Raw genomic sequence first — 16,635 nt, 5'->3', positions numbered from 1 at the left:
GGGGGGGAGGGATAGCTCAGTGGTTTGAGCATTGGCCTGCTAAACCCTGGGTTGTGAGTTTAATCCTTGAGGGGGCCACTTAGGGATCTGGGGCAAAATCAGCACTTGGTCCTGCTAGTGAAGGCAGGGGGCTGAACTCGATGACCTTTCAAGGTCCCTTCCAGTTCTAGGAGATAGGATATCTCCATTAATTATTATTATAAATCTGTAGGAAGCTCATACCTTCGCAGAACACGATGAGATTACTGGAGACTCTGCTTCCGATGCTATCTTCGGCTCCACAGTGTTATCATCATAACACTCTACTCTGAAGTCCCAGCCTCCCATTGGGGATACTGTTTGGGAGTCACCTACAGTGTAGAACTCATAGGGACACTACTCGAAGAAGAAGAAGAGGAAGTTGTCCCTATGGGTGCTCCATAGGGTGACCAGATCACCCAAGTCAAATATCGGGACGCGGGGGGGGGTGGGGCGGAAGGGGGAGGGGCAAAAAAATAAAAATAAAAAAACCCCCCCCTCCTCCACAAGCGCTGGAGGGAGGCCCGGGAGATGCAGGGGAAGTGCGGGGCCGAGGTGAGTGAGAGTCCGGCCTGGCCCCAAGCAGGCAGGACTCAGTCGGGCGGTAGGGAGAGTAGGGGGGCGGCCCGTGGGGCCAGGCGGCGGCTGTTCTCCCCCCCTGGGTAGCGGGACTCGGGAGCAGCCGCTGCTGCAGCTCCCACTGCCGCGGGGGGAGGAAGCGGCCGCTGGCCAAGCTCGGCGGCTGCGGCTCTCGCGCCCAGGCCCGAACCCCCCGAGCCCGGGCCTGCTGCGGGGACCCAGCAGCGCGCACGCTGCGCCCAGTCCCTGGCCAGTCGCGTCTGGGCTGCTGCCCAGCTGGTGCTATCCCGCGGCGGCCCCAGAGTGGGGGCAGCAGGCCCCAGCCCCCCCGTCCCGCTCGGGTCCTGCAGGGGAACGAACGGGGCTGGGCTGCCGATGCCTCCGCCCCGGGGCCGCCGCAGGATAACACCAGCTGGGCAGCAGCCCAGATGCGACTGGCCAGGGGCTGGGCGCAGCATGCGCGCTGCTGGGTCCCTGCAGCAGGCCCGGGCTCGGGGGGTTCGGGCCTGGGCGCCAGAGCCGCAGCCGCCGAGCTTGGCCATCGGCCGCTTCCTCCCCCTGCAGCAGTGGGAGCTGCAGCAGCGGCTGCTCCCGAGTCCCGCTGTCCGGGGGGGAGAACAGCCGCCTCTCCCTCCAGTACCGCCCGACTGAGTCCTGCCTGCACTGGGGCCAGGCTGGACTCTCACTCACCCCGGCTCCGTGCTTCCCCTGCGTCTCCCGGGCCTCCCTCCAGCGTTTGTGGAGGGAGGAGGAATGGTGAGCCTCGGGAAGAGGCGGGGATTTGGGGAGGGAGCCAATGGGGGGAGGAGCACTTCCGGGCTCCGGAGCATTTCCTTCTTTGTCCAGTGTCCCGACCGCACATCGGTCGGGACACGGGACAAACAAGGAAATATCGGGACAGTCCTGATAAAATCGGGACGTCTGGTCACCCCAGTGCTCCATGACCCACCCTCATCCCCTCTACTTCAGAGTTCTCAAGAGGGGCTCTGCAGTAGAGAAGGAACTGAGGGTGGTTTGCCCGTGCAGCGCTAGTTAGCCTCGCGGCAGAACATGAGGTGGGGGAGAGCGCATGTGCAGTCTGAATGGACACTGCTACCAAAGATCTACAATCAGCAGCGCAGGGACACAGACACGCCTAAAGTGCAGTACCCATAGGGGCACACACATCTCGAAAAACCATCGTTACTGCACAAGGTGAGTAACTTCCTCTTTCCCAGTAAGCTGTTTGTAATGAGTTTATCTTGAAGCCCTCCACCATTTTCCTTCCTTTCATTCTCGTCTGATGGCTGCAGCTGTTCTGCCCCACCCCTTCTCTCCCCAGAGGGTGTGTGAACAGCCCAAGCACCAATGTGTCTGTGAAATAGGTGGGTAGGAGACATTAGAGATAAGTGTTGTACTGTCTCCTTCCCCTGAGCTCAGCCACCCTGAGTGGAGAAACTGAAGGCAATTCATGCTACAGCGCAGAGCACTGCTTCCAGGATCCCAGGCTGGCATGCACACATGGGCTGTGCGTGCTGTGTTTTGAATGGAAAGGTACTTGGATGCAATTTCAGCAATTGGATCATTAGTTAAACTGTAGTTTGATGAAAAGCACACCTTGTATTTTAAACTGTGAGAATGTAATTAAGACTCTTTTTCTGCACTGTGAGTCAGGGCAAAGTTGCTTTGGGCTTTGTAGGACTCTTTATTTTAAAGATTCATAACTAGTCCAGAACTCAGCAGTCAGCATTAAAGCAAGTTTCTGGGTGTATGTCTCCACTGGCAAGGAGATTTCAGAGACATTGTACAGTAGATATTTATAATCTGCTTCCTGTGGTTGAAGTCCTTTACAATTAAATTTGCCTTGAAGAGAAGCTACAGAGGCTTTTGACAGCTGCTCAGTCTTTGTAGAAGATGATACATTTAGTATCTCTTTCCTTATTTTGGGAGGATGGATCACGTCAGCCACAGACACATGAAGACAGCCACCTAGTAAAGCCACAGGGGATTGGTGAAGTGTTCTGTATCTCAGTAATCAAAATTGCTTGGCTATTTGTGGAATGTTTGCCTGGCTTCTTCTGTGACAGTCTGTTTGGGAGGATTTACCCAGCGCCCCTCCTAGTAATTATCTGTGCGGCTTGTCATGACAAAGTGAGTGCAGAAACAGCTTTTATTTCTCTTTTTAATATAAAATATAACAAATCAAACAGATACTGTGCTGAAATGGTAGCATTTTCTTCTGTTAAGTGGTAACTTTATTTTGATTAGAAACTTCCTGATGTTTGAAGGGAAGTAGGGGATTTTGTTATTTTTAATAATAAAACATCCCCATGCAAGTTCTGTTTCAGGAGTAATGAGAGATTGAATACTGTAACAAAAACTCAGACCCCCCCCCCCCCCCCCCCCCCGCCACTGCCATAAACTGTTCTTTGGAGCATTGTTCTTCCCACACACAGCCGCAGCATGCCTTTGCTTTTCTACAGCTGCGTTAGCAAAGCCATTAGAAACTCACATTTCAATAGCCCATATGGTGATGAAATACTAATATACAGGCATCTTGGGAATGTTTTGAAATTCAGAGAGCAGTACTTTGGTTTTGGTAGGGATTATTTTACTGGTAACAGATGCAACAAAAGACATTTAAACAAAATCATGACAACAGGTCAAATTCATTCTTGATTTTATTGAAGTTAATTCAGGGATGAATTTGGCCCAATATATCTATCTTTGATGATCTGAGAATGTGTCTGATAATGACAAAGTCCAGTTTTATTATTTTGTGGGGATTCTCAGGAAAATAAACATCAGGTCTAATTCAGCTTGAGAGTTTTGATAAGAGGCTGCTTTTCTGGTAACACACATGATACAAATATGTTAAGTTGTGCGTATCTATTGAGATAGACTCCACTAAAGGACACTAGGAGTGGATTGGGATAGCAGTGGCTGCACAAGAGCTTGTTAGGTAGGGAACAGGTTCCCAGCTCTCACCCTGTCCCCCTTTGGATTGTTGAACAATCACACTAGAGAAGGGTTGATATTATCAGTAACTGAGGAGGGCTCCTGGCTCCCCTTAGTTGTGTGTCTCTTCAGCCAGGCCATTGCCCTGCTGAGAAGGACTGGGTGGAGCCATTTTAGAGTTGGGAAGGTTTTTAGGAGAGCCATATTCTGTGCTCTCTGTTGACACAACGTCCTGATCTCCCTCACTGCGCAACGTAAAATCTTCCTTACAGTCTCTGCTAACGCGGTTGACAAAGGGGTGGGCCATCTGGGCGACTGCCCAGGAGTGGCATGATCAAGGGGCACCATGTGGCAACACAGTAGTGCATGCTGCCAGTGTAGAGTCAGAAACTGCTCTTGGCGGGCAGGGGAATGCTGCGTGGGGGCTGCCCAGATTTCTCCCTGCTTCCTAGGGGTGGTGGCAATGATGTACAGATACTGCTCGCCCCCCTAGGGTATGGGGTAGTGGGGAATGAGGAACAACACGAAGCGCTCCGTGCATCCAGGTCACTTTCCACACCTGGGATGTGCTGTGCTGTGAGGCATCAGGAGCTGCTGCTCTGCTGCCCTCTCCTTAGGCAGCCCAGGTGGGGAAAGTGACCTGGATGCAGGGAGCCCTGATGTTGCTCCTCGCCCCTCTTTCCCCCCGCCCCCAAACCCTGTAGGGATGCGTAGAAGAGCAGCATTCGAGGTGGGAACGAACAGCAATGCCAGCTGCTCCATACATCCAGGTCAGTTTCCCCATGTGGGTGCAGGAGGAGGAGTGCAAGGGTTAGGGGAGCAGGGATTGGGGTGCAGGAGTAGAATGCAGAGGTTACAGGCACAGAAGGGAGTGCAGGTGTTAGAGGCGGAGAAGGGGAGTGCAGGGGTTAGGGGCAAAGAGGGGTGGGGAGCCTAATGAACTCCGGGGAGCCAGGGGAAATGGGGGGGTCGCCGTGCCCTCTGGGGTAAGGGGACCAAAATACAAGTATGCCCAGGATGCCATTTTCCCTAAGGCTGGCCCTGCGACTGCAAAGGCCACATGTGCTGTGTGTTCTTTGTTGCAGGGGAAGCGTGAGGTCATAAGGAAGGTTTTGTGAATAGAAGGGCCCAGTGCTCTATGCCATTCATTTCCGAATATACCTCAATTGAGTGTTCTCTCTACACAGGAAACGTTTCAATCTCTCCTTGTATGGCAGCAGCCCCTCTAGGCTTCTGGTGATTGTCACCCATCTGGGAATGGATACCTTGGGATTCCTGCTGCCCGTTTTTTAGTAGGTTAACCCGAACTGAACACAGCTTTCCAGGGAAGGAGGTCCCAGGCATTTATATAATGGCATTACAGTATTTTCAGGATTGTTTTCTGTCCTGTTCTTTAGACATCATAATATTTTGTTTTCTTTTCTGAGAGCTGTTGCACATGAAGCAGAGGGTTTCATTGGGATGGTCCCAGTGATTCCAAATCTTTCTGCTGAGTGCTTAGGGAAACTGAGGCACAGTTGTACACGATCTTAAAAATGAGGCTAATGATACTGCCCCCTTTGTAAAGTGCTTTGAGAGATACTGATAAAAGCCCTAGGTAAGAGCTAGGTGATATTTATTTATTTATTCAAATTATTCCTTCCAATATGCATTACCTTGCATTTGTCAATGCTGAACTTCATCTGCCATTGCACTGTGCACTCACCTAAGTTGTACTGCAGTTCAGGAAAGCCTCCCCATTCAGGAGAGCACTTTAAACGTGTGTCTAAGTGCTGTCCTGAATTAGGGCCTATGCTAGGTCGCTGTACAGTTCCTCATAGTTTCTCATGTTGATGAATATAAATAATTTTGTCATGTCATTGCTCACTCCCTTTTCTAGATTATTATAGGGGGATCTGATAGTTACCCTTGTATTTAAATTGCCTAACACCTTACATTATAAAAGATTTTTGCAACTTTGTCTTTGAGAAGCTCTCTTGTCTCCATTGTGTGCAGTGGACCTTTGAAATTGGCGGGCCATAGTTCACAGGCTACGGAAGGGCTCTTCTTTGTCCTGTGAAATTCTGTGGAGCTTTGGCTGAGGTATAAATTGTTTAAAAATCTCTGGTTTTCTTCTCTGTCTCTTACATTGCTGAGGAAAACTTTGGCAGGCTGTCGAAATAGTAACTAACCACACGGATATTCTGAGACTGAGCTTGCAAAGCTGCTGCTGCAGCAGCACACGCTGTAATGTGAACTCATAGGAGCTGTTGGAGGAGCTGTAGGGTGAAGAGAGCTGGGCTGGGCTCCCTCCATTGGACTCAGCACATGGTCACAATGATCCCTGTCCCCCTCAAGGGGCACCACATAGAGAGGTATCACTAATCTCATGGTGACAGGGCACAAGAGAACTGGCCAGGCTCCCTCAACCACCCTCTAAATGCAGCAAATGGTCCCAGCGACCAATCTGCCCATCCCCCCAAACCTCTCCTGTCCTCTAGGTGCACCACCACACGGGGCTGGAGCTCCCCCAATATCTGCATGGGGGGGAAGAGATAGAGAGAGAAGGGGGGACTCGACGCTCCTCACCCAGAGTACTCTCCAGGACTAGCATCTGGACACAGCGTCCATTCTTCTTCTGTTGCCAGCTCCTGTAAGGTTACCCTGTAGCTTAAGCGGTAGCAGCTTGTGCTGCAGTGCTGAAAGTTCAGAATTCAAACCCTGCTGATTATGCATGGTGGATTGTTACAGTTGCACACAACAGAATGTCATGTAACTTTTTCCTTTTAAAAAAATAAAATAGAAAATTACATACAAAAACCTTGGTTAAAAATAACATTGTTTAGGTGGCAAATTCAAACATTCAAAAGGAGCAAATGTCAGATTTACAGTTTATGTATTATAATATGCATTATTATACTATGCATCCAAAGAAGTGAGGTTTTTACCCACGAAAGCTTATGCCCAAATAAATCTTAGTCTTTAAGGTGCCACCAGACTCCTTGTTGTTTTTGTATTATAATACAGTCTTTAATGACCTCATCACAGGCTATTTTTTTCCACAGTACCCCTGGCTCATAGAGTGCATGGGATGTGCAAGGGGGCCGAAATAAGGTTGCACAGGCAACTGTAAAACTTGTATTTCCTAACTTTTGAGTACTTGATTTTGCCACCTAAATAACTTTCTTTTAACATAATTTTTGTATGTATTTAATAAAAATACAGAACACTAGTCCTAGTACGGAATCTTGGGGTATCTCATTGTTAACCTTTTGCTATATTGAAAACAGTCCTTTTCTGCTTTCTTCTTGTCTTCAGACTCTTAGCCAGTTTCTAATTCATGACAAAACTTTATATCTCACCATATAACCATAGGCGCCAACTTCATGGAAAAAAATTAGTGGGTGCTTAGGATCCAGCGGCAGCCAGCTCCCTCCCTCCCTTCCAGCGCCTCCTGCCCGTTGTGATCAGTTGTTCCATGCATACAGGAGGCACTGGGAAGGAGGAGGAGGATCCGGGACAGGGCGTGCTCGGCGGAGGGGGCAGAACTGGGTGGGAAGAGGGGGGGGTGATGCGGGGGCGGGAAAAGGTAGGGTGGGGGCGGAGCGGGGGTGGGAAGAGGTGGGGTGGGGCCTGCGGCCAAGAGGGGGGGCTGAGCACTGCTGGAGCCCGGAGGAAGCAAATGCCTGTGCATATAACTATTTAGTTTTTTAATAATCTCTTGTGAATATCTGATCGTGGGTTTTTCATGGTCCTTCTTAATTATCAGCCACTTCTGCTGTATTTGTTGTTCTGATGACATGCTGAAATGATTCTAGTAGAACAGAGGTATGCTTTTTCTTTTCAGAACCTATGCAGGTTTGTCCCTGTCACTATGTTAATCTGGGTGTTTTAAATAACATTCTATTTTAAATGATCATTTCAACCAATTTACCTGGTACTGAGGTAGAGCAGGAGTTCTTAAGCTCATATCTAGCACCGTTTTGTTGTTTTAGTTTAAAGACCACATTTGCTACACTCTAGCCCTTTGAGGCACTGGCTGATTCTAAGGCCATGTCCACACTACCGGTAGATCGGAGCTGCTGCAATCAATGCAGCGTGTGTCGATTTAGCAGGTCTAGTAAAGACCCACCAAATCGATCGCAGAGCGCTCTCCGGTCTGTAGGCACCGACTTCTCCTCTGCCCAGTGGTTGCTCGACCCCACCCCCCGCCCCTGGCCCCGTCTCTTCCCACCCCCATTCCACCCCTTCCCCAAAGTCCCGTCCCCTGCCCTGCCTCTTCTCCGCCTCCTCCCCTGAGTGCGCCGTGTCCCCGCTCCTCCCCCTCCCTCTCGGAAAGTCCTGAGCACCGCCAAACCGCTGTTAGGCAGCAGTGGGGCAGGAAGCGCAGGGAGGGAGGGGAAGGAGTGGGGACGCAGTGCGCTGGGCGGGGAGAAGGAGGGGAGATGGGGGGAGCTTAGCTGCCAGTGGGTGCGGAGCACCTGCTAATTTTTCCCCGTGGGTGCTCCAGCCCCGGAGCATCCACGGAGTCGGCGCCTATGCGCCGGTTCGACTCTGGTACTCCACCGGAACAAGAAGAGTAAGGTAAATCAACAGGAGAGTGTCTCCCATTGACGCAGCGCAGTGTAGACACCGTGGTAAATCGACCTAAGCTACGTCGACTCCAGTTACGTTATTCACGTAACTGGAGTAGCGTAACTTAGGTCAACTTACTGCTGTAGTGTAGACAAGGCCTAATAAGAAATTGCATGCTTAGTAGTAAGGGACTAAGGCCTGGTCTACACTAAATAGGTCGATGTAAGGCAGCTTACGTTGACCTTATTATGTCAGTGTACACACTACATCCTTGTCCCACCGTTGTAAGTGTCCTATTACACCGACTTAATAACTCCACCTCCACAAGAGACGTAGGGCTTGGTGTAAATTAGGGCAACACAGTATCTGGAGCCCTGAAATTGACAAGAAAGCCGGGCAGCTAGAGCCCTCTGCTTCTGGTGGGGAACAGGGAGGCGAGAAGCCAGGGAGCAGCTGGGATCCCAGCAGGGAGCTGTGTGGAGCTGAGAGTCCTGTCTCTCAGTCAGTGGAAGTGCTCCTGGTGAGGACGTGCACCACCAACAGAAGGAGGGTAGTGTGGACATCAGCCTGCAGTGGCTGTAAGTTGACTTAATTCTGTAGTGTAGACGTGCTCTGAGATTCAGAGATCCTGAACGTTCTAATATTCTCAATTACTTGTGATGGGAAATAAATTGGCTACGCATCCTAGGAATTGCTTTTTGAATCACTCCTCTGGTTTTCCCTTTCCTTCTGTGCCATGGTTAAATGTCTTGTCTCTTTCAAGACTCTGCACCACTCCACCCCGCTGCCCTCCTCCTGCCCAAGCCTTCTACTTAGCCAGGCTTTTTGCAACTTTCTCCCTTCCACTCTCATGTTCCCACTTGTTTTCTAGCAGTCCCTTGCATCTGTCAGCCCCTCTCTTTCCCAGTGCACCAGGTCTCCCCACCTTCAAATACCTCCTGAAAGCACACTTTCCCCATGATGTTTGCTACTAATCCTCTGCACTAAGAAGTGTCTTTTTTGTTTTTAACTACACCAATAATGTGCCCTGCTTTTCAACAAATCTCTCTTCAGATCGTGCAATGTATTTTCGGACTGCACTGTATTGTTTGTCTAGATTATAAATGCATAGTGCTGGGTCCCCCTCTGTACGCATAATATTACATACATAGGGCTATATATCTAATGCTCCAAGCATGCTGCTGAAGTTTAATAAACAATATCCCCTTCATTAAACTTCTGTTCCAGACAGAGCATCCAATGAAAAATTCCCAAGTAATGGAGGAGCTGATGATATTGAAAATAGAATGCAAAACTTAGAGACCAGCTCTTTGAATTGTTCAAAAATACATGCTAATAAATATGACCATTTTGTGCACTGGCTCAGTAATTTAGCTTTGCTTAAAATTGCCACTGAAATTTCACTTGAGACCATTTTACATGTGTGAACTTACAGTATAGAACCTGAAGAGAATTAAAAGTCTCTCTGCCAATGGTGCGTGTGCTGTTATGAATTGCTCTGTCTGAGGGAGTCTTTCCAGTGGCTAGAGCAGGGGACTGGGAGTCAGAAGCACTGGGCTCTATTTTTTACTCTTCCACTGACTGAGTGCAACCTTGGGCAAGTCACTAAAACATCTGCACCTCAGTTTTCCTTTCTGTAAAATGGGGAAGATAACAGTCGTCTGTGGGAAGTTGTGAGGATCAGACTTTGCGAAGTGCCTTGAGATCCTTACATGAAAGGTGCTTTCTAAGTGTGAAGCACTGTCGCAATGAATTATTTAATAGAGATCCTGTTAGCTGGGATTTGAAATGTGAAAGTTTTATGGCCCTAGCTCACTGGGTTGACATGAATGTATTCTACAGAGTCTCGTTGAAAGCTGTGCTCAGGCCTCACTGTCACAGTAGTTAGCTTTGTATTCCTTTTTCTGAGTTGGACTGGCTTATGGGTTGTGTGACTGACTTTGTCTCCAAGATATTATCACTTCATTTCAAACCACTCATCCAAGATCCTGAGGTGGTATTTAGGAGTGTCTGCTTCAGCTTTTGATAATAGGGTGAACAAGCTTTGGAAAGTAAGCACTTGCTACTTCTTAAGGTTATCAGGAAACTGTCAAATACCAAAGAAGCCTGAAAAACCCATTATGTGAATTAAAGAATGAAACCTCCCTCTTCTGTTTTTACAATCTGTTAGTAGCATAGCAAATTGTGTGTGAGCATCAGCTGCAGCACATCCTGACTGGGGGACATGTCAAGAGGGCATGGAAGAGGTTGAGTCCTGTAAGACCCATTAATTGAAGCTGAGAAGTAACAAGCATCATGGATTCCTCCCTTTCCCAAATCTCCAGCCTTCTAAGGAAACCCATTATACTTCAAGTCAGAGACCAGTCTGACCATTTTGGAAAGGTGGCAAGTTAGCACGCCCAAGGTTAATCTTGACTGACCTCTGCATTTATCAGCTTGAAATTCTGTCCAGTCTCCTACGTGACTAAATTACTACTACTCTGACAGATGAGGTTCAGTTCAGCGGAAGTTGCTTGCTGTGGTGGTGTTGTGAGTTATTGTATTTGATATATATTGCCCTCTGCTCCCCTTCTTAGCCCAGATTGCTGCATGGACGGTCACTTTGGGGTTTCATGTCTATTCATACTGTAATTAGAAAATGTGGTACCTAGTGGCAGAGTGTGAATGCACATGCACGGCTCTCTTATGAGCAGCTGAGCACCATGTGACTCCAGCCTGCTTATGCCGTTCTGATCTTTCAAGTCATTCTCTGTTGTGACTGTTAGGTGACTCAGGTCACTACAATGCACTTTATTTAGACCTCTGATAATATTGCACTGCATTTGTGCCAATTAACCATAGCACAAAACTGACAATTTAGAGTTTAAAGAGACAAGATGGGTGGGGTAATAACTTTTGTTGGACCAACTTCTGTTGGTGAGAGAGACAAGTTGGCCAAGTAAAAGCTATTGCCTCACCCATCTTGTCTCTAATATCCTGGGACTGACACAGCTACAACTATACTACATACAATTAGAGTTTAAATACATTTTAAAACATTCCTCTGAAATGGTATTGTGTGCATGGACTACCCTTTCTATTTAGACAAAGCTCTGTAGTGCTAAAACAATATAGTATGATTTTAATGTTAATTCATGTTAATCGAGCCTCTTGCTTGGGAGAGAGAGAAGCCCTCAGACTATTAGAAAGGTTTCAGACTTTATAAATGCAAATTATTATGATTATACATTTTCACAGTGTAGCAGCACTTACCATTCCAGATCACTTAGGAGACATAACTATGATTTCTTCAGGTAACTCAAGGACTCTGCCCCTTGAGTATTACCTGAATGTTGAGGCTCATTAACTTTATTTATGCACCGCATTCAGAGCTCTACCTTGAATGCAAGCTTCTTGGCAGCCGTCAGCACTGAGAGTTTTCCTGTCCAAATGAAACTTGCCACATTTAAATTCTAAATAACTGAGTAGGCTGTGTCAGAAGGTGGATCACTGTATGCACAGAACATCTTTTAAAACAATGATCCAGCCAACCCATTCAGCAATTTGTTGTTTGCAATTTGGCATCTTCAATTTGGGTTAATGATCTGACAGTTTTTGTAAAAAGCATTGATGTTGCTTGTTCTGTTCACCCTGGTGCAGCAGAATGGCAACCTGCCATCTGCCCAGCTAGGTCATCAGCTTCCATTTGACATGGTAGTGGAAGATTGAAATGGCCTAGATAGCAAAGATTAACCTTTTGGAACCAATTTCAGGGTTTCCAGCTGCCACGAGCTCCTGTAGAACATCAAGCAGCAGAACTCTGGGTCTTGTTAATTTAAAAAATAATTGATGGAAGTGGTTGATTTGGGCTATCCTTAGCTCCAGTCTCTATCCCACCAGACTCTCATTAAGCTCATATTGTGTAATGGTAATGCTTTGATATGCAAGTGAAATTAAATTAATAGGCAAATCGGGAGCTTTTCAGAGCAACACACATTCTTAAGGTTTCATATGCCTCTAGCAGCTGAAACAAAATGTCTGGTTTTGTACAAAGAAATACACTGTGTCTCAAGTTGGAGATGGCTCTTCGTAGGTAGCACTCTGTGAACAGTACGGGAGAGCCCACAGAATTATCCTGCATGTGTGTTAGGGATGGAACAAATTCTCTGAACTGCAGCCTGTCTATACACTAATCCACTTCTCTCTCCAGCTGATGATACAGCTTTTTGTAGATGCAGTATTTAGGGTTCACAGTTAAACTGTAGCTGATAGGGATCTATAAAACTTCTGAGGAAAGAGTAAATTGGAAAACTGATAAAAGAAGAATACTTACCTTCTTAAAGTGTCTTGTTCCAGTATCTGCTTTGCACTCTTTTATTTAACTAGTAAAGTATTGATTCCTCTCGGACACCTCTGTGTGACAGATTTTTGTTACCAATCTGCCTGGAGCATCAGGTGATCAGGCTGACACCGCAGGATTGTTTGGGGAGGAGATGACATAACACACCAAGTGTTTAAATTTTAAAGCTTTATTAATAAAATACAGCAGAGTGTGCTGGGAATGCTCCCACGTTACTCAGGGGAAGAAAGAAAGCATTAGAGCCCCAAGCCCTAACCCACTTTCATACTCACGCCCAAAACTGGCCAGGCCTGGGTGTAACGTAAGAAGAAGAGGGGGATGGGTGGAACGGAGTTCTTGCCCTGGGCCCAGGTCGTCTGGGGAATCAGCTGTAATCTCCGAATTGCTCCAGTTCTCGGGAGGGTTTTTAAGTCCTGGGTTCCTTTGGGGGTGTTGTTGTCCAGGGCCCTCTGTGCCTGGTGCTCTTTGTACCAGTCCCAATCGGCTTGCCGTGGCCTTCTTGGCTGCCCAAAACACACTGGCTTTGGAGAATTTGTTTCCCCTTCTGTTGGCCTTCACCGTCGCTGCCTCATTCGCTCTGTTTTCGCTGCTATCTTTGCAGCTTTGCTTAACTTAGTTCTTCTCTTTTCACGGCCGCTTGGGCACATTCAAGCCCCCGTCTTTCTTGGCTGTCAGCCAAATCTCAGCTATGAGTAGTGTCCTTGGGTGAGGGTCAGCGTCTTATCTTCAGACTGAGCTTGCTAGCTGCTGTGTTGAGTTAACCTGTTCTCTGCTTTCTTCTTTCTTCTCCCCTCTCTTGGCCTTTCGTACTTCTGCAAAGGAATCTTCCATTCCCCACTCACATGCCTTTGACCCTCCCCAAAATGCTTTGCGATGCTTGCAACGGCGTTAGCAATATACAGTGCTGATCTGCCTTCCCAGGGGACTCCCTAAGGGGAGGGGTCCATTGGCTTGTGACATTCCCCCCCTTGACCCTGAATCAACATTTTGTTGGGAGGGGTCACCACTTAGGTTTCCACCCTCTCCCCTCCTCCCTCCCCCGATATGGTGACAAGGATTAGTGTTGGTCTTTTACCTAAACAGCTATACAGCATGCACCAGATTGTTAGGACAGCAACAATTGCATATACCAGCCAATAATGACTTTTGGCTTTATTAGTAACAGCATAACACATTTTTTTGTTGACATAGATGGCCCATTTGGATGGCTGTGGCAAAAGCATTTTTTTTTTTTAGGTTAAATGTGTGTTTTAACACCATGAAGGAGGAGGCATTTGTTTGGAATACGGAAAGTTGCTTTTGGGTGTGCGCCAATGGGAGAAACGCATTGGGTGTTATTTATGAAAAATTAAACACAACATAGTTAGAAACATTAACAGTTTGTTGCAGAATGGCAGGCCAATGCACTGAAAAATTTTGTGTTTGTGATTTTAACCACAAGTAGAGAGGCACCCTCCAAACACATGCAGAGGTATTGGTAAACACATGGGCTTTAGTGGGGGCATATTTTGATGCCTTTCCTTTTCAGCAGATGTGTTGACCTACCTTATAAAAGCGGCTTGGCACTGCCTTTTTTTTACACACCATCTGAGGGGGCTTTATAGGCCACAACTGCCAAGTGTTGCCGTTTGCAATTCATATGTGCTGGTAGAAGATGTAGTCAGCACAGCACGTACCGCTTAGCCATGTTATTGGAGGAAGCCACCTTTCACACGTCGTGATGGACCACCCAATTTTAGATAACACGTGATGCCAGCCGGGACTGCGCTCTTCCCTTTACTGGAGGGTGTGAGCTCAGCCACACCCTCCTACTGCCTCACCCAAGATATCTGGATCATTTTCTGTTCTTTATGTTACTTCCAGATTCATGCTCAGAGTGGACACTTTGGAGGGTTTTTAAAGTATTTAACACAATAGAACTGATTCCTGGAAAAAATATTTGTTTGTATTTAAAGTCAGTTTTATTCACTTATGACTGGATCATGGCTCTGCCCCAAGTAAGGGGGAGGTGCCCCATGCCAGGACAGTATCTGTCGAGCAATGGCAGTCCTAGGAGGGCATGCTGAGTGTGTACAGAGAGGTTTGGGGCAAGTAAATATTACTGATGAAATGTGTGAGATTCAGTTCTCTAAGGGAGTTTGAGTCTCTGGATCGGACTTGTGTGTTGCATGCTGTCTGTGGGCCAGATTCTGATATATTTAGTTGTGCTGAGAAGTACTTTACTCATGAGTGCTCCCACTGATTTCAATGCAACTGCTTGTAGAGTAAGGCACTACTCAGTGTGAGTAAAGGTGACAGAATCTGGCCCTATGTATATAATATTATGTATGCCCTGTATGTCAGTGTAGAAATGGCAGCTGTCCAAAGCGCCACGCATCCGCACAGCACACGGTTTTGCTAGGTATGATCACAAAGCAAAAATTCTTTAATGTTTTCCCCTCACATGTTTTCACTGTTTTTGTTTTTCCCTGCTAGTTTTTTTTACTGATTTATTCATACACGACATTTAAGGCTCCAGGATTCCATTGATCCACCTGCCTTCCCATGACACCTGAACAATGATAAGGAGTACTTGTGGCACCTTAGAGACTAACAAATTTATTTGAGCATAAGCTTTCGTGGGCTACAGCCCACTTCATCGGATGTAGCCCACAAAAGCTTATGCTCAAATAAATGCCACAAGTACTCCTGTTCTTTTTGCAGATACAGACTAACACGGTTGCTACTCTGAAACCTGAACAATGATGAGGCTTTTGGTCATTTCAGCCAGTTTTATGTTCCAAGCACAAATACATGACAGTTTAGTTCTTCAGGAAGTTGGAATTAAAAGAAGAAACTGGATTGCTGATGTCATACTGAGAACAAACTTTGTGTTCTCCTTTAGGAAATGAGTTGTACTGGGGATTTGATCAGTAGGAGACTGTAGTACTCACTTCCCTTCCTTTGTAGATAGTGCAGAGTGGCGATGTACAGGGGTCTCAGGCTGACTTTTGCATCTTGCCCAGTACAGTTGAGTTAGAGGGTATGCCATTTTTCACCCCCTGTTGAGAGGAGGGGATGTCAGGAGGATGTAGTCAGGTGGGAGGGTGCAATAGGGCTCTTGCCTATTGGAGAAGGCAGAGGGAGGACTTTGGGATCTGCTGTATGTGTTAGATCAGGGTGTTGATACTAGGGAGGGTCATCTTTAAAGGTGTGCGGAATGGAGGGGAGCAGGTGTCTCACAGCAAAGCGGTTGGTAGGGAAAGTTGAGCTTGCAGACAGATGCTGGGAGGGCATTCTGACAATGTGGGCTTACTGCATATGCCAGATATGCCTGGGGGAAGGCGTGTATAGATGCTGCGTGCCCAGCTAGCATGGGTATAAATAACAGTGTAGACAGTGAGGTACAGCTTAGGCCAGTAGACTGCCCTACGTAGTTCTCTACGTACCCAAACAGTGCTCTATGCTGCTGATAGGGGGAAGGCAGCAGGGAAAGGCTCTGGCCACTCCTCCCTGCCAGAGCCTTACCCTCCATTTCCTCCTGCCTGAGCCTTCCATTGCTATTTGTAGCTACACACCGCGGTGAGTGTGGAGGACACAGCCTGCCTTTCACTGTGGCATGTAGCTAGACGTATCCTGCCTGCTCTGCAAGTGTAGAGACGGTCTAAGGCTGACTCCATATGAATACAGCAAGCAACATGAGCTACTATAGTATCCAAGTACTTCACTTGGTCTCCCCCTCTACTTTGCTTTTAATAAGGCTTAATTATTAAAGGCTTCCTGACCTAGAGCTTCCTCAACACTGCACCTACAGTACAGTGGAAAGGGCAATGTGATAGTTTCATCTCTTCCTCCTTTGAGCTGCATAGCTTGAGCTGCGTAATTCACAAGGCAAACTTCTTATATAGGAAATTGTTCTCAGATAATGAGAGCTGGGAAGTAATAGAGGAACCCAGGGACAGAAGAGTGATTAGATTTCAAAGCAGAGTTGTATATGCTGATGGCAGCTGTATAAGCCTTAAGGTGCCCAACACTGAGGTAATAACTTCTGGTTCTATTTGTGGTAGGTTTGCTTTGTTTCTTTCTATATCACTTAAAGAGATAGGAACATAGTGTTGTGGAGACGAAACTATGAAGTGTTTGAGTAAAGCACATACAGACACAGCTTCCCTTTATCTCAGAAATTCCAGAGTCATCTTCGAGTGATGGTCCCTATTGTATTCTACTGT

The 16,635-nt window shown here is 47.2% G+C and overlaps 1 protein-coding gene across 2 annotated transcripts in view; it reads left to right on the top strand.

The window, feature by feature from the left end:
* Nucleotides 1-16,635, top strand: part of PNPLA7 (patatin like phospholipase domain containing 7) — a 130,852-nt gene that overhangs the window by 32,347 nt on the left and 81,870 nt on the right. Inside the window, exon 1 of one of the 2 annotated variants that reach the window (XM_026658719.1) lies at nucleotides 1,601-1,791. The exons of the other annotated variant lie outside the window; for it this stretch is intronic. Coding sequence (XP_026514504.1) covers nucleotides 1,667-1,791 — 125 coding nt within the window. The 5' untranslated portion in view covers nucleotides 1,601-1,666. Of the gene's footprint in view, nucleotides 1-1,600; nucleotides 1,792-16,635 lie in introns of those variants that run through there. 2 annotated transcript variants of the gene reach the window in all.

This window comes from Terrapene carolina, unplaced genomic scaffold (assembly GCF_002925995.2).
Source record: "Terrapene carolina triunguis isolate 2854851 unplaced genomic scaffold, T_m_triunguis-2.0 Scaffold508, whole genome shotgun sequence".
NCBI classification, from domain to species: Eukaryota; Metazoa; Chordata; order Testudines; family Emydidae; genus Terrapene; species Terrapene triunguis.
This window is presented reverse-complemented; position numbering and strand designations above follow the sequence as displayed.